At 36.2% G+C, this 24,364-nt stretch overlaps 2 protein-coding genes across 3 annotated transcripts; one reads left to right on the top strand and one right to left on the bottom strand.

Moving 5' to 3' along the window:
- On the top strand, positions 1 to 8,930 carry nemp2 (nuclear envelope integral membrane protein 2). Its single transcript, XM_042730491.1, has 9 exons — positions 1 to 231; positions 1,760 to 1,869; positions 2,026 to 2,257; positions 2,340 to 2,412; positions 3,993 to 4,086; positions 4,374 to 4,488; positions 5,995 to 6,241; positions 7,347 to 7,535; positions 7,646 to 8,930. Exons 1-9 carry the CDS (start codon positions 141 to 143, stop codon positions 7,956 to 7,958), a joined length of 1,464 nt encoding a protein of 487 aa, XP_042586425.1. The 5' UTR covers positions 1 to 140; the 3' UTR covers positions 7,959 to 8,930.
- Positions 8,914 to 23,452, bottom strand: LOC109095868 (major facilitator superfamily domain-containing protein 6-B-like). 2 transcript variants are annotated; one of them, XM_019109540.2, is made up of 8 exons: positions 23,183 to 23,452; positions 20,389 to 21,943; positions 16,374 to 16,471; positions 12,566 to 12,727; positions 11,487 to 11,585; positions 11,114 to 11,391; positions 10,869 to 10,875; positions 9,665 to 9,807 (listed from the first exon to the last, which is right to left on the bottom strand). In XM_019109540.2, the coding sequence occupies exons 2-8, from the start codon at positions 21,939 to 21,941 to the stop codon at positions 9,797 to 9,799; spliced, it is 2,208 nt and encodes a 735-aa protein (XP_018965085.1). In that variant the 5' UTR covers positions 21,942 to 21,943; positions 23,183 to 23,452; the 3' UTR covers positions 9,665 to 9,796. The 2 variants fall into 2 exon arrangements, with proteins under 2 accessions (XP_042586406.1, XP_018965085.1); XM_042730472.1 differs by lacking the exon at positions 10,869 to 10,875 and having other exon boundaries at positions 8,914 to 9,807.
- Between the last annotated feature and the right edge of the window lie 912 nt (positions 23,453 to 24,364).

A 24,364-nucleotide genomic window follows, 5' to 3' on the forward strand; every position in this document is an offset into this window, starting at 1 on the left:
TTACACGAAGCTCTGACGAAGCCCACCGAATTTAAAACCGAAAACATTAGCTTAGCTCAATGTTAGCATAGCGGACCAGTCATTAACCTGGTGTGGTGTGTCTGTCAAAATCATCCATTTAACACAATAAGCCACGAAACATGCGAAAGTTAGTTGCTTTTATGCCCGTTTTAGCACTTTTGTGTGCTTCCTGGCAAAGTGCAGAAGGAAACCAAGGCTATTCACACGGAGGTAAATGATTCGAGTCATATGCTAAACAGACTGTAGCGTAAACAAACATAACTAACGTTACAAAACAGTTACATCGTGAATACATGTTATTCGACATACCTTTATCTATGGGATTTTGAATGCAATAAAATCGCCAGGTGTAGTTAAAATATTCTTTATTTGTGTTGTGAACGTATGTGTGAGCTGGACATAAATATGTAATTAACTTATGTATGTCAAAACCGAATGAGGTCTCTAAGTTACTTATACTTACTTTTCGGACCTGTAATGCTTTCTAGATAGGGATTATGTAAAAAATAGTTATATAAGTGTTACATAAGTTTTTTTTAAAAAAAGACTAACGTTATAAGGAAATATAACGTGGTATTTGGTTTCCCTGTCTTTTTATTTTATTAAATTTTAGAATAAGCAATATGAATTACAGTTTAAGCATCTGAGATTTTCAGCATCTTAACAACAATAACCAAACATAACTGGTTTGTCTGCATGTGTATGTAATCTTATCATGGTCCTTCTAACCTGATAGTAATTTCTGACTGAGCATCTGTAAATGTTCTTCATATCAGTTCCATATTTTTTAGTTGTGACTAATGAGGCCTTATTTTAGGCCCTGTAGTTCTTTATGGGGTCTGTTTTTCCTCATTGTGTCCAGGTTATGTGATGAAAACAGTGTGAGAAGTGTTTATGCATTAAATGAATGTGTTCTTAGCACAACAGTTTTTTTTATTAGATTGTATTAGGAACAATAGCAGACAGTGGAGTCATTCCGAATAAGCAGATTTGACGAGTTAGATTTGTGGATTATAACTAAAGGGCCACTGATACTGGATTTTACAGATAACAATAACTAAGTTGGATTGCACTGATAACCAGTTAGTCAATCCATAATTTTTCCAATGAATACTGAATGAAAACAAACATAACTCTCCCAAGTAAAATAATGCTGAACTTTATTACAAAAATAAAAACCATAAACAAAGATACTGTACTTTTTTAATATTAATTAGGCCTATACCTTGATCATTCATGTTAGTTCACAGTGCATTAGCTAATGATAACAGATAGAACTTTAAAATGTATAAATGTATCAATACATTTTGAAACAATGAACAATGCTTCTACAGTATTAATTAACCTTAATGTTACAAAAAGACTCTTTTTGGTAAAGTGTTACCATTTCATATAAATCCAAACAGTCATGCTTTAAGATGGCCATCTGTATCTACACAAAGATCATAGCATTGAAATTAGATAGTTTAACAAATAAAATATTTGATACGCTTATGGTTAAAGTGTTTTATTTTGTATGTTTTTCAAATTAGTAGTACATTTTTATGATTTATTTAATTATTAATTATCTTACCATCAGCTAACAAATCTCCTGCAGTAACTGTTCACTTATGAACCCCAATCGGTCTTTTTCTGGGACGCTTTTGTACTGTTTTAGACATAGAAAAGAAGAAATGGATGATGGGGATTGTTAAATCAAAGCAGAGGAGTAACTCTGATCCTTTCCTGATTCTGACAGATTGCACCTATGTGAAGGGAGACAGTGCCCACGAGTATTCTGGGAGTCGGTGCTTCTGTTACAGCACTGGTACTGTAATCAAATGGAAGGACATCTGGTCCACCTTCAAGGTAATATTACATCCTGCTGTAATATTATTTACTCTTAATGTAGTGTTTTTGTAATTGGAACAACATAGGGTGAGTAAATAATAACAAAAAATAATAATAATTTGTGTTTACTCCCTTTAAATTGAATGCTGACAAGACACAACTTGTTGTTCACAGGTAAACGTGACAAGTTATAATGATGTCTTTGTCGTGTTCCCGATGGAGACGGGAAATTGCCACCATCCAGATGATCTTCTGACTGTTATTAATTGCTTTGTTGAACACTACTGGCCGTCCACTATCCAAAGGGAGAAGTCTTTGGACATTCCTCTGGTTGATGAAGATGTCTGCTTCATGACCAAGTCGCCTAGAAGCAATACTGAGTATACACTACACGTCTCCAACAAAAGTGAGCCAGAAAACCACTCACACTTTATTCTTACAAAGAGTAGTTTGGCAATGAATCATGATCGTTTATGTTCATTTTACAGGGTTAAATAGAATGTGCTTCCTGCTTTTTGTGTGTGGGCTGGTGCTGTTTTTCGGAGCAGGAAACATATGCAGGTAAGTGGCAATTTAGCTGTAGTTCAGATGTTCTCATCTAGAGATAATCTGCAGGAGAGTGTCAGATTTAATTCTGATCAAGGTTTTTTTTTTATTTTTTTTTATTTTTTAAACAAATTACCCCACCTTAAACTGGCATAAGATAAAGTAGTTTAATATAAAAATGACACTACATTTTAAGGAATTGTTCACTTAAAAAATGCAGGCATTTTCTGAAGAATCTTTATTCAGCCTTTTTTAATAGAGACCATGGTAAATTTGGTCAGTGCACCTTTTGTGGTATATTCTAGTCTTCTGAAGTCATATTTTGGGTATCAGTTGATATGATTTAAAATTCATAAAGCCTTTATTAAAGTGGTTCTCAACCAGGGGGCCACACACTTCAAAGAGTGCTGCAAGATGGGTTTAAATGAATGCTGTCAAATGATTTATCATGATTAATCGCATCCAAAATAAAAGTTTTTGTTTGCATAATATATGTCTGTGTACTGTGTATATTTATTACGTATCTATAAAGACACACACATACAGCATGTATTTTGAAAATATTTACATGTATATATTTATATTCATATAATTTATATTATATATAAATACATTTAATATATAAACATAGCATATTTTTCTGAAATATATACATGCATTTGTGTGTATTTATATATACATAATAAATATACACACAGTACACACACGTATATTATGTAAACAAAAACTTTTATTTTGGATGCGATTAATCACAATTAATCATTTGACAGCACTACTTAAAATATTTTTTTTGAAAAGCTTTCAAAACAAGCTTTAAACTAAATAAACAGCTAAACAATTAAACAACTAAAATAGGGTCAGTATTATTTTAATTCATGGCCATTTAATTTTAATTCTTTTTTTTTTTCGTGGTGTAAAATTATAAAAATGTAATGGAAATTTCTTGTGATTTTTTTTTAATTTTTTTTAATGTATTCTAACAGGCAAACATCTGGAAGCGGCATGTAATTGCATTGGTCAAAAAGTGTGAAATACATTTAGTTACTGAAATGCCTGGAATTGTAGTTTATTTAATTTTTCTAAATTGTAATATTCTGTAATGGTTTCAATATATTGACACTTCTAGTTTTTGTAAATTTAAACAGTTTAAAAGTGAAACTGGCAGCTTTGTCAGCTGAAGTATATAAGCTCACATGGGGGGGTTTTGAATATGCTCTTGAACAGTGGGGGGCATTGCAGTTAAATTTAATAATTGTTTGCTGAAAATCTGTCTGTCTACCAATGCTCTGAAGTCTGACCTGCATTAACATTGAAAACAGTGTGCATTCCACACATGATTTGATGACAAAAAGGCACCGGATTTCACGTGTGTTGTAACTAGGGAAGATTTTTCTTGAATAAGCTAAATTTCAGTGAGTTTTCTAATGCAAAAATATTATATGAATATAGTCCACAAGTCATGTGGACTACTTTTATATAGCTTTTACATTGCTTTTTTGAAGCTTGACAGTTGTGGTCACTTTAAATTGATATTTAATTAATTTGTGGTTGAAACTTAAAACGTATTATTCTAACCGACTCCTCTTGTTTTCCAGGAGCCCACTGTTCTTCTACACCACTGGAGTTATACTAGGAGTCATTGCCACATTTGTTTTCCTGACGCTTGTGCTCCGAAACTTCATACCAACGGTGTGTAATGCTTCTGTCACAACCTTGATCGTGATCACACAGTATCACGTTTCCTCGCACTGATCAAACATGTTGGATGAGTAGTATAAGTTTAAGCCTGTCAATGCTGGCATTGTCTCTGCTGAAGAGATTAAAGATAAAGGGAGGTGGAGACTCGCTCCTTGATACAAACATCCTCAATCATGTACATCATCGTAAGGATTTATTACAGAATGATTGGCAGCACACAGTTTTAGGGCAGGTCAGAAGGTCAAGCACATTCACTAAGGCTCTGTTTCCCCCCCCAGCGAGGGCTGTTCCTGGTGTTGTTGGGCGCTGGCTCTGGTCTGTCCTACATGGGGATCCAGAAGGTGTTAAATGAATGGGATGACATCGTGACTGAGCACTGGATGGAATTACTGGGTAACTAGGCAACCTTTTTCTGTTACAACCCATCTTGCCCTGTTTTCCTTTGCAATCATCTCATCAGCTAATTACATCAGACAGTAAGCCTTCGCTAATGTTAATAAATGGTCTTTCAAATGTACCTTTTGTACAGTTTTGCGTTTCAGTCGAATGCCACATTTTGTCTGTTAATTTGCTTGACGTGTTCTTTATACAATAGATTAATTACTGTACATGTCATTTAGACAGATTATCCTTCTACACACTCTCGCTGCATGTTTCATCAGCTGAAGCGCTCGCATTAGTACACGCCAGCATCACATAGTAACAGTCTAGAGCAGATTGAGATTCACCTTTTGTATCGTATATCTTGGCTCTGTTAGTGTTATAATATGAGGGCCAAGTATTTTGAATGCTGAAATGACTGCCTCTTGACTGCTCAATAGACGTTATTCTCTGCCAAATCATTTCCCTCTTCAAGCACTCGCAGTATGTAAATGCATCGGTGTTTGAATGCGAGAACCACAGGCATATTAAGATTAAGGGAGAGAAGCCACAGTGCTGCTGGAACATTGATTTCTGTGCTTAAAACAAAAAGGCTCTGGGAGGATTGCAGCCCCAGTGAATGCCTGCTTTTTGGGCCCTTTTATTTCCTCTGTTTTTTCTTCTTCTTTGTTTTCTCAGATCTACTGTAACATTAAAGGAAATGTTCAATCAAAAAAGCATTTTGTGACTTACTGTCAAAAGGTGATTTTTGTTTTTAAGAGCTAAAAGAGCTATCTGTTCATATGAATGAATTTAGCTAGAGGGGAAAATTTACTTGTATTTTTATTTTATTTATGATTTCACTTAAAGGTTTCATATATCTTAGGATGACTTGGAATATAGTGGATTTTTTGACAGACCGGTCCCTGTCTAATAACTATTTTCAACACTGATAATAAGAAATCAAACCACAAGAACAGTTAGGAATCACTTTATAGTGAGTAAATAATGACACCATACATTATTATAACCAATATTGTTAAAAAAAATGATCACCATTGTTCTTTGGATTGTATAATAGAGTATTAAGCAATCCATAGCTTTGTTGCAGCAATAGCCTAGAGTCTAGTAAACTTGGCAAATATACCACATGACATCCACTATTTTAAATTGATGTTACATAGTCACAAAATGCACATTTTAGTGAGTGAAAGCTTGCCTTTAAGGAATGATTCCCCCAAAAATGAATATATTCAACGTGACCCTGGGTTGTTTCAGTGTGTATAGATCCATTGTGACTGTTGGAACCTGAATGTTGTATGTATGTATTATTACTGTTGCTTTATGGGCTGTGTATGATAGGCAAGCTCAGGCAGGCTGCTTCTTTCTGACACAAATTGGGTGTGCTTTTTAATTGTACATAATTCTACATAAAATGGTAAGGTGCTGTATGTATGTATGCGTGCAGGGAGGTCAATAATACCAAACTTGACATTTTAAAAATTATGTTTACATTTTGTCTTTTCTCTTTCTCTGCAGTTTATGTGCTCATATCTGGCTTATTTAGCTTTGCTGTATGCTATAAACATGGGCCCATCACCAACAAACACACCCTCAACTTTATGACCTGGTGTATGCAAGTAGTGGGCATGGTTTTGGTGTATTATGGGATCACATTTCCCCCCGCCTGCTACGTACTGATCATGTTTCTGTTGTGCTGGAAGATTCTGCCCTTGGCCTGGAGCCTTTTGCACTTGATCTGGAGTCTTCTGATGTGGATTCGCAGGTAAGAAAATCACCACAACCTGTGAAACAAGAGAGAAATCTTTAGGGCAGGGCTTTGTATTTGCCCCATCCTATTGCATTCAAAAACTGATCATGGTTACTTACCAAAATGAAGCCAGGAGGTTGGGGGAAAGGATTAAAAAGGGCTGGTGAAACCATACTTTTTGTTCCACTGACTTCCATTCGCACAAAAGCGAATACAGGAGAAGCTCATGCATATTTTGCTGTGCACCAAAGTCCAAGTTTGCCCTCTGAATTCGTATGACGTGAAAACGTGGTGTAACCAATAGTAGATTGATAAGTCATAGCATGACGTGAAGTGAAGTGAAGTGAAGTGACGTGACATTCAGCCAAGTATGGTGACCCATACTCAGAATTCTTGCTCTGCATTTAACCCATCCGAAGTGCACACACACAGAGCAGTGAACACACACACACACTGTGAACACACACCCGGAGCAGTGGGCAGCCATTTATGCTGAGGCGCCCGGGGGAGCAGTTGGGGGTTTGTTGCCTTGCTCAAGGGCACCTAAGTCATGGTATTGAAGGTGGAGAGAGAACTGTACATGCACTCCCCCCACCTACAATTCCTGCCGGCCCGAGACTCGAACTCACAACCCTTCAATTGGGAGTCCGACTCTCTAACCATTAGGCCACGTCTTACCTGAATTAAAAGAATGAAACTTTAAATCTGTAAGAATGAAGTGTTACAGTACAGTGGATTAGATTGCATAATTTTTCATTTTGGATGTGTAACATGTTGAATTCTCTTTTTAAAAAAAGTCTAGTGTGACCACGGTTTAAGAAGGATTCATAATGTCAGCCAAATTAGAAAAATCAATGTTTCTTAACAGATTTTGGCATCACACAAAATCTTCAGTCTTCTTTTTTTTTTTTTGCTTGGTGCAAATAATGTGCAGAGATGAATTGTACACAATAAGACATGCATTAAGAAAAATAAATATGGTAATTTTGAGTTAATGCTGACTAAGTCTAAGATGGAAACTGAAAGCTAATCGTATGCCGAAATGAACCTTTGAACAGGTGAAATAGGCCTATGTAATCATAAAAATTAGCATGCATTAACTTTGACTTTCTGCCTTCAGTCTCTTTTTCTCATTCCTGGGCTTGTTCCGGAGGAGGAAACGGCCCAAGGTCAGGCTACTGACTGAGGAGGAATACAGAGAGCAGGGAGAGATCCACACCAGAGCCTCTTTGGATGAATTACGGGAGCACTGTAACAGGCCTGGCTTTCCTGCATGGGACACTGTGTTGAGGCTCCGATCACCTCATAGGTATTTATATTTTGTATTCATCAAAATAAGCATGTTCGAAGGTCACATGTACTGTATACATCCCATTTTATTTAATGATGTTCCTCACCAGTTGTTTCTGCCTCTTTCAGGTATGCAGAGTTTCTGCGAAGTGGCAGCCACATCACCCAAGAGGAGCTTCAGAATCATGAGAATCAGTACGGGCTTGGCGGGGCGTACTACGAAAACTTGCTCTTTAACAGCAGCTCCAGCGACACCCAGTCACACAGAGGAGAAGCAGAGGACAATAGCGAAGATGAGCTGGAGAGAAACAGTCCTCCAACCCAAAATAACATCCCCAGTCCTGTTGTATATACTCCCGCTGTCTGCCCGTATCCCCTGAGTGATGTCACCTACACCCCTCAGCCAGAACCCATGGATCCAGAAGACCAGGATTTCTTTTAAAATTGTCCTTCTGTCTGTAGGATGTGATTTTATGTTCTTTTTAAACAGACTTTTTGAATTGCAAAATATTTTTAGGAAGGAATGACTCTAAGGAACAGTAGTAGGTCCATGAGGATTGTAAAAATAATCTTTAGCTCTCATTTGCTTTTAAATGATCTCTTTCAGACGACATGGGCTGTTATATTTTGTTTACCAGGCGTTTGTATTCTACTACCCAAGTGATGCAGAGCTGGGAATAACACTGTATTGTACATACTGTATGTTAATAGATATTGACTGTGCTGCTCTCAGGTATATCAGATCATCAGGACATCATTGCAGTCGCTTATACATTTGCCTCAAATGCTCAAGACAATGACTCAACATATACAGTACCACAGCATTTATGTAATTTAAGGAAACAGTGCCCTCTAGTGTTGGTTAAAGAAACAGTTCACTTATAAGTGCAAATTGAATCTGTTGTTTACTCGTCCCCAACTTGATCTAAACCTGTATGTCTTCCTTGGAACAAGTAGAGGACGTTTAGCAGAATCTACAAATGCGTCATTGTAATTAAAAAGCTTCTGCGTTCTCCCAAGAACCTTTTTCATTGGCAAAATGTTTGTATTCCCTCCAGAAACGTTGTGTTTTTGGGAGAATGCAAAGGTTTTGTGAACGAATGCAGTTTCTTTGAGAGCACAAAAGCACTAAAATATTTTTTTCCTCCCATCTGATACATATATTATTTTTCAATCACCATGAACTTTAGTGCAGGGATGTCCAATCCTAGTCTTGGAGGGCTGATATCAGAGTGGATGGTGCATCAGCTCATTCGGGTTTAAATATCTGCATGCTGCCATTTCAATTCTTTCCTTTTTATTGAACTTTTATCTGAAGAATGTATGTTTTTATAAACATTTCAAGTTTTCACAGTCTTTTATATTGCTATCTAATTTAATTAAATAAGACAAATGGCTAAATTCTCAACCAGAATATTGTATTGTTTCTTCAAATGTAAACATAAGCATAGGTCACTTATACACAAAGCTGAGAGGCAGATGGTTTCAGACACCATATAGTGCAAATCAATACCTTTTGATGGTTTGTAATGGCTACTATACTCTTGATTTTATGCATAACTGCATATAGTTAACAGAACAGAGCATGGCTTTTACATATTTTATTTTATACAGAGTAGATGTTTTATATTTAAATTTGGTCACAAGAAATATGGAAGCATGATTAGCCAAATAACATACAGAGTGCAAAGCAACTATGCTTCTCTATTGCAGTGTCAAGTCCCATGTATATTACACTGAAGCACCTCAGCTGTTGGATTATAAGCATTAAACGCTCGGTAATGTGCAGATCTCCTCATAGGCACTGACCTTCAAGCATTCTGTATAGAGACTTGCAGGCCCTTTGTGAGTAAGGCAAGACATCAACTGTGGCAGTGCAAAGCATATTGATTTTATCGCCTCGGAAAACAAATCCCTCGCTAATGCAGAATACCTGTAGGTCACCGTAATATTTTTTGGTCCAAAGTCAGCTGTCACTTTGCAAACCCCATAACATGTCTCTAAATCATAAGGCTATCTCCCCAAGAGGTTCAGTTGATTTTGGATTGTGGTTGTGCTATCGGAGGCTGCTGTTTGGAGTGCCCTGGCAATGGTGCTGAGTTCTCTACTGGTTCGTTTCTCCCTGCAGATGGAGACGGCTCTTCCACAGGACGGACAGGATGGGTGTTTAGAGGAATGAATGCACTGGTAGTAGGTCCTTGGGAGAGATATTCTGCTGGACTTAATGTATCGGGCTGTGATGATGTGGATTCATCAGCAGGTGGCGTCGCATAGGTTTGCTCATTTGTCTCCTACAAGAGGAGAACATAAAGGTTAAACGTAAAATAAACGACTGAGGTAAGGTACACTTTATTTGTTAAAGGGTGTGCTAGAGTGTTTTTTTAAAAACACGTTTAAGTCACATATGACTTCAAAATTTAATTAAAAACACAAAATTAAGCCTTTAATACAATTTTATGATGCTTTACATTGTAATGTTATATTCATAATTAATATTGTGATTTTTCACATTTTCCCTCTCAATTCTCATTATCTTAATGCATCTAGATGTTTTTTTTTTAAATAATATATAACATTCTCTATAGAGTTAAGATTGAAACCTTTTTATTTGAATAAATATAAAGGCAGTATAACAAAAGCATAAATTTGAGAATCACAAAAAGTCACAAAACAAACAAAAACTAAGTTGTTCTAAAAAATATTTTTATAGGGTTAAGGCTAAAGTAAATAATACTGTATTTTTTAAAACAAAAATAAAAACAGTACAATCAATTATTACTATGATGCATTAATACTTAATCATTTAAATAATTAATTTTTAATCAAATTTTGAGAACATGTGGTATAAATATATCACCAAAAATATATTATTTTGGGGTGAAATATGACCTAGACAGTTTCTTGGACATATTTTGTGACACTTCCCAACCAAGCATTTGATTGACTTCAAATATGAGTCACTGCTTATAAAAAATAGTGTACTTTCCAGTTTAGTTTTTGTTTGCCATCAACAACGTGCCAAATGCGACAAACACACACACACCCCCCCACATAACAGCACTTCCTGATTTTAAACATGCTTAAAATAAAATACACAAACATTTTAGCTAAAGCCTTGACATTTGGACACAACATAGCTGAAGCACAGAAGTGTGTTTTAAGAAAAGACAAACAAAACCGACAACAGAAAAGCGTTTATTTTTGCTAAGATGTCTGTACAGTGGTGCTAGTAAGACTTGTGTAAATTATTCAAGAATACATTAAGAATGAGAGAGGAAATGCAATACCAGACTGTGACAGGACTGCATGCATTTGTGTGTACAAAAATCAAAGTGCAAAGATTTTTTCTCACCTTTGCCCTGAGAAAATAACAGCATGAATGCAAAGAGAAAGATTTAACAGTTTAGTAAAGAGGTATAAAATATAATTTGCCATCAGTATGAAACTGGTTTTGACAATAATTACATACCAAAAAGCCAAGATTTAAACAAGAAAATTAGCAAGAAAAATGTTAATGAAATGTTATTAAATTGCAAGAGTGAAACTTTCACCACCTCCTTACGTCCACATCCCAAATCACAAAGGGTGCCACCCTACCTGCGGGGCTTGACTTTCACCACAGGGGTTGTTCTTTGACAAAGCAACCATATCTCTGATCTGATAGAGGGCGAAAGCGATGGTGACCCAGGGGGAGGCAGAGACCACCCAGGGCGGCTTGTTGGCATCTTCTTGCTCTTCCTGATGCCTGGTTTTCTTAGGAGGCGTCTTTGATCCGGGGTTTGGCTGAGATGCTGATTGGTTCTGGACTAAGTCGATAGTGGCGATAGGCACTGGGCTGGAAGGAACTGGGACGTTCTCAGCCAACATCGAGCCCTCTGTAAAAGAGCACAAAGATGTAATCAATAAGCTGTCGCAGGTTTTACTGCAGCAAAATGACCTTTATGTTGTAAAACAGCAGAAGGAAACATACTTTTATCCTCGTTCTGACCTAACAGCCACTGTATCAGAGAGAAGATGAGTAATGTGACCAGAGAGGCCATTCCGAGGCCTCTGAAGGTTTCTGCAGCACCTAAACAGGAAGTTTGCAAGATGAAAAGTCTGAAACTGTGAGATGAAAGTCATTCACACTGAAGAGCACAATCTGAAAGTGTTCTTTTTGTTATATATATTCAGTGGGGGGTCCAAAAGACTGAGAATTTTACATATAAATATTATAATACTCTATACATATTTTATATATATAATAATAAATATATAATAATAATAAAACAATTTATTTCTGTGATGGCAAAGCTAATTTTTCAGTAACCATTACTCCAGTCTTAAGAAAATCATTGCTCCTTCAGAAATGATTCTAAAATGCTGTTTTTTGCTGCTTAATATTTTTGTAGAAACTGTGACATTTTGTTCAGAATTCGGGATGAAAATGAAAATAATTTATTTGAAAAACATTTTTTACTTTTGATCAATTTAATGCATCCTTGTTGGATGCACACATTAATTATTTACCCTTTGCTCACCCCAAATTTAATTGGCGTATCAAATTTTTCCACAAAAATATTAAACCGCAAAAAAATCTTATCAACACTGATAATAACAAATGTTTCTTGAGGACCAAATCAGCATTAGAATGATTTCTGAAGGATCATGTGATGCTGAAGACTTGAGTAATGGCTGCTAAAATTCAGCTTTGCTACCACAGGAACAAATTACATGATTAAATATTATATATATATATATATATATATATATATATATATATATATAAATAAAAACTATTATTTTAAATTGTAATATTATTTAACAATTTTACTGTTTTTAGTTAGACATTTAAAAATGAAATCTAAGAATTGTAAAAAACAAACAAAATCAAATGCAATATTTTAAATTCGGTCTCAGACTTTTGGATACAGAATAATGTAGAATTCACTTTAACTACAAGAGTCTGGATCTTTGTAACTGTGTCTAAATATATAACAGCATCAAAGCATGCATGAGGCACATGTGTGGAATGTCTGTTACGTCACATGGTCTTTGGTAATGTCATACCGAAGAAGTTGACAAAAACCCCTCCTAGCATGGCTCCACAGCCTCTCCCCAGCCCCAGGTGCAGCCCCTGCAGGATCCCCTGAGCCGACGTGCGCAGAGCTGGAGGAACAGCAGCACTCAAATACGAGATGCATGCCGCCCACACTGATGCATGTGTCAAACCTGCACGACACATCAACATAAATAAACACTTGTGCATCTGCTTGAATGGATAAACATTTATAACACATATGACCACAACAATAAGACATTTGCAGTTGATAAACAAACAAATATGAATAAACATGCTCTATACAGACATTAGGTAATATTACTGCTACACAGGATCATTAAAAGTTCATCAGGAACCAAATGCAAAAACAAAATAGGAACAAAAACAAGCCTATGTCATAATAGTAAAAGTGAAAATTCAATAAAAATACTTTATATATTAAATAACTATATAGTTATGCCTGTTTTGTATAATTTAGTGCATTTAACTTACAAATAAAAGGTACTTCATATTATGTGATTATTTGATTATTAACTTATTATTACTTGAATAAATTAGTCTTTTGGTTTGCCTATATGGCCTAATATAACAAGAACATTAATAAAAATAAAAAAGAACTGTAAACAACTAAACGTCGCTCTATGCTGTGCCTAACAACTTCCTTTAATAAGTTTTTTGTTGTATTGTATCTCACATTGTATTTTCATATTCCTCTAATGTTTCTTTACAACTTATATAAATAAGCAGTCTTAAACACTGATATACACTACCAGTTTTTGAACAGTTTCTTAATTTAGTCTCTTCGGCCCACCAAGCCTGCATTTATTTGATCTAAATTACAGCCAAAACTGTAACATTTTGAAATATTTTTTTATAAATAAATTTTAAAATGTTATTTATTCCTGTGATTTCAAAGCTGAATTTTTAGCATCACTACTCTAGTCACATAATCCTTCAGAAATCAATCGAATAATCTGATTTTCAGCTCAAAAAACATTTATTATTTTGTTGAAAACAGTTGTTTCAGGCTTCTTTGATGAATAGAAAGTTCAGAAGAACAGCATTTGTCTGAAATAGAAATCTTTTGTAACATTATAAATGACATTATCATCACTTTTGATCAATTTAAAGCACCCTTCCTTAAAAAAAAAATATTTCTATACTTTCTTTACCAAAAAAATGAATGGTACAGTGTTACAAAAGCTTTTTCTTTGGATCCATCTATTCTTCAAAGAATCCTGAAAAAAAAATACTCAACTGTTTTAAATATTGATAATAATAAAAATAAAAATGTTCCTTGAACAGCAAATCAGCATATTAGAATGATTTCTGAAAGATCATGTGACACTGAAGACTGGAGTAATGATGCTGAAAATTTAGCTTTGATCACAGGAGTAAATCCTATTTTAAAATATATTCAAATAGAAAGCAGTTATTTTAAATAATAAAAATATTTCAGAACATTACTGCTTTTGCTGTATTTTGGATCAAATAAATGCAGGCTTGGTGAGCAGAAGATAGTTCTTTAAAAAAAACATTACAAATCTTACCGTTCAAAAACTTATGGCTGGTAGTGTATTACGCCATTTTATTCAGTTACAGCTAAAGCAAACAGGCCATGTGAGGTGGGAACAGGGTCATCCTGTACAGTGTCAACAGTCAACACAGTCACAAGCCAATAGTGGCTGAAGCGGCTAAACAGGCTTTTAAACCTGCTTTAGAAAGTTTCAAAGGTCTTGACATTTTAATAATTGTGCTTTACACAGAAACAGAAGAGTTCCAATGTATTGTAGAGGTGGACTGATACAGGTTTTTCTCTGGCCGATGCAATATTTAGAAATCAGGGCAGCCAAAGGCCAATATATGATGCAGATTTTTTCCCCCCTCATCTCATAAAAGAGAGTTTGAGTAAATGTGTATTACAAGGTACAAGATAGCCATAGTAGTAGTAGTAGTAGTAGTAGCCTACTTCATAGTAATAATACTTGGGTCAAAACTTAAGCACCTTCTCAAAACTGTTCTGAAGCATGTTTTTTGTTTATGTTTGTTTCCCACAGAAATGCAAATTCATTCTCTGCCAGCAAGAGGCGCTGTTGGAGCAGGAGAAATAGGGGTTACGGCTGTAATCAAATAAGCTCTACTTTATCAGGCATTACAGGAAAGACAAAAGGAGAATGACATCAAAGCTTTTCTGAAGACAGTCGGTTCTTTTCAAAGATCCATTCATATAAAAACACCTGCACTGTATTATAATTTTGAAACATGCAGTGCTATATATTTATTTATTTATATTTGCTTTTTTACATTTCTTTGTACATTTTTATTTTATTTATATTTATGGCAGGGATGGCATTCCATACTCAGTTTATTCAACAAAATTTAAGCCTTTTGAAAAATCTATTTGTGGCAGTCAGTTTTGATATTGTGACGATCCGCCAAAAATAAATCAACGTATGGGAAATACTGGATGCTGCTATAAATCAAATGGGCATAGTTATAACAAAAATAAAACAGTTCACACATATTACACAGCCTGCTGCTCATACTGTAACTGCTTAAGAGTGCACTGGCAAAGAGCAATGACATTGTGGAGGCTATTGTCAGACCCACAGACACATTTCATGAGGAAATTTAACGTGCACGTTTTTAGCAGCCCAGAAGTTTCATCTGAATTGTTTCTACTTTTACATGCAAATGACTAGTTGAACTTATGAATATGATAAGCACGGTCGGTATCAATTCTAGTAGGATAACCTGATAGCACACATACTTCTCTGAGACATCTATTTGACGTCTTGCATTCATATCTGGAAGAATTATTTTTTACAGTGTTTGCTCATCTGCAATACGTCTATGGGACGTTTTCTATCAGATGTCAAATAGATGTCTATTAGATGTCTTTAAGATGTTTATGATTTAGAATGTATGTAAAACTGACATCTTACAGATGTCTGTCAGATGTTTGCACACAGCTGATGCTTTCCAGATCAAGTGATCTTTAACAGACATCTTGCAGATGTACGTGTGCTATCTTAAAACGTAGTCTCAGCCTCCGACATCACACCCATGTACCGTTGGCTGAACGTCTGATGCATATGGCACACAAAAGTGTAAACACTTAAGGAGTTTCGAAGTCGTCCTCGGATTGGTTGAATTATACAGGATTTCCGTGAGATGTGTGTGTCGCATTCTTTAACGTTCTTCCTGGAAACAAAGATACCGTGGCGCCAAACCCCCTCACGAAAGAAGAAAGCCGACGTGTTTACAACTGTGACGACGAGCGCTTATCAGGTTCATTTAAACATTGGATTCTCAAAAGTAAGTGAAATATTTAAAGTTCATGGCATAGAATCCTTAAAATACTTCTAAGAGTTTCATACACTGGTGTGTTATTGTGGCGGCAATTCCACGCCCCGAAACGTGACGCTGAATTGAAACAAACTGTGATTGGTTGTTTGAAATGTCGGTCAAACACCGTCATAGGCAGGCCGATGCTGATTAATTAAAAATTGACAAAAATCGGCCCGATTAATCGGTCAACCTCTAATGTATTGTTCCATCTAGCCTCCTAAGTATCAGTAACAGCTTTGAAATAAAAACAGCATTGCCTAAACCTGTTTATTGTCTGTTTATTTCTTAACCATAACTGTGTGATTTCAACAATGTATCTGATGTGAAATAAGCTTAAAAAACTGCTAAATCGTGTCCTTAGATGATCTCGACGTCAACTGTGGTCACTCAAGAGCCTACCAATCCAAACTCCACTTCCTGTATGATAAGGCCAGTCGAGCAACACAAAAACCCCTGATTTCTCACCTTGAAGCACTTCCATGGGTAAAACTATCCATGCATTCTCTAGGTAGGAGATGTACAGATAGCGTGCGGTGTTACAGGCCAGCCCGATATAAAGGACTCTAAAAAAAACAAAAAAACACAATCATGTAATACTTCCATGTCATATTTCATTCATGCACATGAAACAATGCTTTCTGTACAATGAAAATGTCACACTGGGTGTAGCTAAACCTGTGTGGTTTATAAGGCCTATTGTAGTTAAGGCTGGGTGTTGTATTTGCTGGTGATGTCAGTCTCTATACTGACGCCCGAATGAATGACTCACTCTGTCTTATGTAAGGGCTGTGAGCGTGACCGCACAAGATCACGCCAGTGCTAATCAAAAAACACTGATTCTCCAACAGGAAAAAACAACGTTAATGTCATTAATGCCAGTTTAATTCAAATGTTGTTTCCTGGAAAACCAATCTAATGAGAGCGCTGGTGATTTATAAATGAAGCATCTCATTTCTCTGCTACTGGCATCACTAAGCAGAAAATTTTATTCTGCATATATTTTCTAAATGCATGTTAGTGTTGTTATTGTGAACAATTCATCCATTTAATTCATTCCTATTTATGTTTTTAACTAGCAATTTTTAATTAAAACATCATAACATAGGTGACATCTCCGAACATTCAGTTTGTTTAAACCCCGCCCCTTTTTATGATCACCTGCAAGCTCAGATTGAAAATAAAAATAATGAATAAGAAAAGTCCCTGTCCTACATTTTTTTCTTTTCCAATAATCCTTTTAACTGTGATGTACGTCAAATTACAGAATAAAGGTCTGTTGCTACTTTCATTTCAACGCAACTTTAAATAGAATAATGACTGTTTCCAAACAGGTTTCCTAAACACTCTCCCTGTCTGCCATTGGTTGAACAAATACATAGCCCCACCCCAAACTCACACCATTGGTTGTGTCAGTGTTGCTGTTGTCAGACTTGTCAGGAAGCTTGACAGACCAATGTTTTGCGCAACAGTGTTTACACATTTTGAGGGAATCAACCTACTAATGGCTTACTTACAGTTGTGCTGAATTTACTACTAAATTATATTAAATGAATTATAAAAAAGAGAAAACCTAGAAAATTGTTTTAGAATTACAACCAACAATCTATGTAACTGGAATAAACGTCCAAATACAGAAGAAAAGATCTGCTACTTCCATTTAATCAAAACATTAATTAAAATAACAATTGTTTCCAAAGCCACCATTGCTTAAACAAACACATAGCCACACCCCAATCTCACGCCACTGGTTAAGTCAGCATCGCTGTTGTCGGGCTTGTCAGGAAGCTCAAACAGAGCAATGTTTTTCTCCACAGTGTTTACACATTTTGGGGGACTCAACCTACTAATGGCTTACTTATAGTTGTGTGCATTTTAAGCATACTAACACCAAAAAAACTATACAAAATCCTTTAAACATGAGTTTTTAAACTGCTTTATTCATGCAACTACATGCAAAAAGCAGCTCTGGGAGATAGTCATGCAAATGTTGACTCTACAAACTACAGAGAAGGTTTCACTGTACACTATTTTTGCTCCACCACACCCTTTGCCTTTAGAAAGCTTTAGAATTGATCCACAAAAGAAGCACGCTCAGAGGATCAATGCTGGAAAGCCTAGACAATGTGTGATGGGGCTAATGGCAGGATAAAGTTACAGGCCTCTCAGCAGTCATGACTGAAAATAGGCCACTTAACAAAGACTACAGAGACAAAACTGAAGGTATCACATGGATGAACAAATCATCTTTGTCTCCTAAAAAAGATTCTATAAATGATTTTCAAAATGTAGAATACTAGAATTTATTCATTTCTATTCTAAGAACTATAAAAATACAAATGTAGCAAATTGTTTTATACTTATATAAAATATAATACATAAAATGTTATACAGTAAATCTTATCACATCTGAGATATAAAATCACGCTGTGAAATTTGAAGCAAATATTGTGAGATAAGTCAAATTATGAAATATAAGGAAACAAGTGTGATATATAAAATCACAATTGTGAGATATAATCTTTTTGTGAGCTATTAAGTCATAGCAGAAGCAGCTCTGCAAGTTTCACAATCTCAAATCCATTAGATTTTATGACCTTTTTTTTTTTTTAAAATGCTCAATGTGGTAAGCCAGAAAATATATTTTGTATAGAGCTGCAGTTCTGTTACAGCAGAATTGCAATGCCTGCAGATGCAGTTTGCTGCTAACTGATCAGCTTTTCACAAAACAGCATCTGTCGACAAACATAGCTTGAGGGTTGTTTGAGGGTTCTGTATCACAAAACATCTGCTAAATGCTACCAGTTAACGCCATTAAAAATGCAAAGACTGAGCCACCAGTACAACTTAAGCTATTTTAAGGTGATTCATCTTGTTCACTGGATGAGCCGTTGCTCTGGGAAATACCACACACTTGAGAAATACCACAAAGCAGATTGAGGATGTGAGCAGACCTTTCCATGTGCCTGTTTACCAGTGCCCACATACACATGGTAAACATCCTGGAAAAGGGTGGCCTGCATCTTTGTTGTACATTGTGTGCCCAGGCTGGGCAGTGCCCATTTAGAGCTTAGCCAAAGTCAACAATACTCACTGAGACACATTAAACAATTCTGAGTGAGTCTAATGTACACCACTATGCCACAAATATGCCAGTCTATATGTGTTAACACAGACATGGAACAATAAATAAGTGAATTTACATCGCTTTTGACCAGATGTTCTTTGTCGTAGTCTCATAAAATATTGAGCCACCAGGATATGGTAACATTACAGTACATAAAGGCGGTGCTTGGGCACAGGTCCAAAATACATAAACTACCATACTAAAATAAAATGGTTGGCTCCGCCCATACAAAAATTTGCTCAACACTAAACCCTGAGCATATATGAGTGTTTAACTTTTGTGAACATCAGAAGCCACCTGTCTATGATACGCCAAATGCATATTAGATTGTTCAACTGAATATCATTTCATCAATAAATCTAGTAAAACCCAAGCAATCTTTTAAAGCAATCAGAATGTATTGACAACATCAGGAAAAATATGCCTTTTCATGCACTTTAAACTAAATTAAAATTCTAAAAATAAAAGCTAATTTAAAATGTAAATAAATACTATATAAATAACGCTATTATTTATATAACTATAAATAATAAATACTAAAAAATACTGCTTCTGACAATTTTTTCTTCATGGCTGTGGCTACCAATAGATTTTTACTGACACTTCCTAATTAATATATATTAATATATTTTCTGGTAAAACTGCAACCAAGCAGTTCATTTATCCTGCCCAATATTTGGACAACAATTAAAATACTTAATTGAGCTGTTTTGCTTGGGTATTGTAAGAAACTATAACTGGCAACAAACAAGGGTGTTCACAATGACAGCGGAATCTTTATAGGCGTCTTATGGGTTCACACAGGATGCATTCTTAAGAACAACTTAAAAACATGGGGCTAAAAGTAAGCAAGACATGATGCACCAGTTACAGACATCGTCTAATGCATGTTTACATAGAAAAATAATTAAAAGTAGCAGAATAGAACACAAAAATGCTTTCTGTGTGAACTGGCTCTCATCTGACCTTAGTATCCAACTCTATCAGGTGGCAGAACATGGTCTGCACTGTCATTAGTCGCCGCTGCACATTTGCATAAAAGTTTAAGTGTGCACAATTGACTATTTTATTGCTCAATTGTCTACTCTCACTGAAACTGAGTGACTCTTGGTTTCTACAAATTGCTTTCAGTGTGAAAGCGAACCACTTGAATTGGAAGCGGACTAAACAGACATACAAGCGGTAAGTGGTTATCCTACTTTGTCTAGCACATGCAAACCCGCCTTTAAACAAATAAAATATGACCCTAAATTAATATTCATAATCCAAGCCCCTACTTTCCAAATAGAAAAACTTTCGATACAAGTGCAGTTTAGTAAAAAATATGCCATATATTTCACATAATTAGTTTCCCACCTGATGTGTCCGACAAGCTCAATGAGTTTGTGGCTGATGAAATAAGCGGCCAGTTCAGACACGTGACTGAGCACCGAGCAGATGCCAAAGAGAGTGGTGGTGCCCTTCAGGTCCTCCAGATGCCAGTAGAGGAAGGTGAACACGAAACCGTAACCAAACCCCATGAACCAGGCCACAAAGAGAACCGTACCATACCGGACACCACAAATGATCCGGAAGAGATCTTTGAAGGGAAAATGTTGCGGGTTGCTTTCTGGGCAAACGGGTGCATCATCTGGGCTGGACTCTGAAGACGAGACTTCCTGAACGACTTGAGGTATTTCCACATCCTGCTTCTTGTTCTCTTCCTCATCTGACTGATAAACCCTGTTGTCAAAGTGGAACTGCGTCGCCACTATCAGCGCTGAGGTCATCAGGACTCCAAAAACGATGAACGCAATTTGGTAGTTCTTGTAGTCGGGCAGGACACAACCCGAGCCCTGGATGATGATTGTGATGTGCGTGTGGTCTATCCAAATCCCCACTGACAGCATAGCGATACCCCATCCCAGAGATCCCCACATTCTCTGGAGTCCATAACGATCTCGGTGTTGTCCCAAGTACTGAAGAGTGACGGTGTCCACAATGGTCACAGCCGGGGCGCTAAAGAACTCACCAATGATAATGACCAAGAGGATCAAGAGAAATATAGTATCTACTTGTTCCTTATTAAAGACTATGAAATACTCTTTGAGTTTGGCAGTGGTAGCTTGTGTTTCAGTTGTCGAGGTAGATTTTGACGTTACTGTCGAGGGACGGGGCGATGCTGTTGTCGAGTTAGACAGCATAGTAATGCCGACAGGACTCTCTGTGGAGTTTCCAGAGGGTGTGCTTGTGCTATTTACATTTGCACTTCGAATGTATCTAGAGTGAGGTCCATATGCTGCTAATATTGGCTGAGAAAGCGGAGGAGCAGAGTACACATCCTCAATCAAGTATCTTCTTTGTCTGGTATGGTTACCATATTGCGTATAGTTTGTAAAATTGCTTGTTGTCGCAACAGTAGGGTCCTTACTGACACAGGTCATAGCTGCTGGCTTGACAAAGCCGATACCGCAGTTAAAGACCACCCAGCAGAGTACAGAAAACAGCAACAACGCCTTCCCTTTCTTGAAGCGGTCCGCCACTACTCCCCAGAAAGGCGCACTGCAGAACTCTATAAAATAACGGATCCCAACTAGCAGGCCACTTTGGCTGGGTGTCATTCCCAGCTGCTTGTAGTACACAGCAAGCAGGGGGTGTAAAGAGCCATATGCGGAGTAAAAGAAGAAGTAGAAGACCTTGGAGATCAAGAGATGATTGTCTATTCGCACACAGCACCTCTCTGTGCAGTCCATATTCTGAGAGGGCTGAGAAGGGTGTGTGTCAGTGGGGGCAGGCGGTGCTGTTTGACCGGACGGTGTAGTGTTTGCCACCTGCCCCAGGGACAGAGTGTTAAATGGTTCAGACAGAACATATTTCCTTTTCTGGTCCTCCTCATCATCCGTAAGGATGGCCACCCGATCACTCGCCATTTCTGTGAGATAGACATAAATATCAGTTAAGGACATTGGATAATGTCTTCACATTGTAGCTTTAACAAGCAATTTTCAAATGTTGAGGCATAACCATTTGGTCAAAAATTGGATGTTTTTTGGGGGCCATTTAGTTGGTAAATCCCAAAACATTACATTGAAGAACCAAAAAACATATTTTCCATTGACTGACACTGAAAATTCTGGTTCTTTTTTTTATTGCTAGCAACATATTAATTGTAAATATTGCCCAGTTTTACAGTACATATTTTTATATGGGATATTTTTTTGATGATGTCATTTTCCTGCCGCTCTGATTAGGCACCTTGCATTTATGGGTCAGGTGATTGGCTCAATAAATAAACAAACAAACAAACAAACAAATAAAAATAACCCAAAACAAAAACAAATAATCCTATGCAAAGTGTCCATGAACAAAGATAGCCAATTTATAAACAAATACGTATGGCCTCATAATGTTCATAATGCAATATTCATTGAGCATAATAGGCCATTATCTAAAATGATCTATTATAAAAATAAAAACGGTAAAAAAATAAACTTCCAGTATATTTTCTTTGTGACATTAAAGTCTGTATTAGACTACTGTATTTTGTGTTAAAATATTCAATTTTTTTCTATTCACCCATGCTAATATTTTTAATATAATTCTCTATACAGTTCATAAGAATACTGATACATTTCAGTGTTTAATATTAAGTACATTATTGCTTACTTTTGTGCATTAAACAGTTCTGATACAGTCACTAGTCACTCTATGTCCAATGAAGCAAAAAAGTTCTTTTTTTTCTTCAAGTTAGACTAATGGATTTTTTTTTTTATCTGCTTTTAAATAAAGTTTACATAAGAATGCAACATACCTTTTGTCATCAAATAGATCGACCTTAAAATCAATTCAGTAACTGCCCTTGACTAACAATAATAAAGAATAAATATAATTACACATCAAGTTAATATAATGTTGAATATCAGTAAGCATTAGTAAAAACGTCATTCTTAGGAACACAATTAAGAGGTGGAGATCATTGGGCTGTGGAATGAAGTACAGTCAACATTCAAAAACGGTAACAGCATGATAAACTTCACAGGGTGTAGTCCCTTCTGAAAATGAGTAGTCTAGCCTGTATTAACACTGCATATTGCACAAACACAACTGATCATCCATTATTTTTCTTGTACAATGTATCAGTATAAAACAGGCAGCGGTGTGGCTCACTTACCCGGTTGTTGTGTGAAGTTTATGTTATTTCACCGTCTGGCGTTGAAGGAGGACGATCCCTTCTACAGACTGATCTCTCCGTTCAGTCATCATTTTATCACCATCCTGGATTTTTGTTCACTATGAACAATCCTCAAACAGCGATGTATTCCGGTAGGACAAAGGAGCAGGTTTATTGTAGGGCCGGTTACATCGGACCTGACGTCAGTCTCTCACCTGCCTGCGATGTGCGCAGCGGCAGTGTGTTTGTGGCTCTGCCTTCATTTCTACTGATGTCATTAGCGACTGTGACGCCCTGTTTCGTTCTTCAGTTCCTGAAATTGTATTTTAGATTGAAAATTTTCCCGTATGGTATTTGCCCAAGAGCAGATGCCATGGCTAAGATCAGTCAAATGTTGAATGATTTTTAATTAATCAAAATAGGCTGTAGTATAGTTTATATTAATTTATAGGTGGAATAAAATACTTCTGTTTGAACCACTTATTTTAATATTTGATTTCTATTTTTAATATATATATATTTCTGGTTAGAAATGATAGCGAACCCATTTATTTTGAAAAAGCGAACTCATGCAACAAACCAGCTCTAGAGATTGTGATAAAATAGCGACATCTACTGGCGCTCAATAAAGTTCAAAAATAAATTAAATAAATGAAAAACTGACCAGATAAAGTCGTGTGAACTTTAAAAAAAAAAAAAAAAGACTTACAAAAAGCAGCTACCAGTACTTTCAGTAGTTATTTTAATATATAATTTATAAATATTAATCTAATCTGTCTCGGTTTTTCTGCCACAAAACACTGAGTCATTTTGTTATCGGTTAATTTTCATGAACCGCCCGAAATTGATTCGCTAGAATGAATCGTACTTCCTAGAGCTACATGAAAAAGAGAACCGAGTACAAGGAACCGATTCACTAAGATGAATTTCCAACGCAACATGAGAGCGAATCGTCGTCAAAGGCCTTGCGTCTTATTAAACGAACGTAATTTGGCGCAAATTCACCTTAGAAGAAGCTAAAGTAGTTAGGCTGACGCCAAAAAATATATTATCTAGACTACGTTAAATATAGGTTCACTTGCAATGAAGATAAATTTGATATTGAAACTTCGTCTCGCGTTGCTAACCTGTAACGTAACTCTCAGTTAACGCCACAATGGTAAGACACATGTAACCGGTATG

This window comes from Cyprinus carpio, chromosome B9, assembly GCF_018340385.1.
Source record: "Cyprinus carpio isolate SPL01 chromosome B9, ASM1834038v1, whole genome shotgun sequence".
Lineage (NCBI taxonomy): Eukaryota > Metazoa > Chordata > Actinopteri > Cypriniformes > Cyprinidae > Cyprinus > Cyprinus carpio.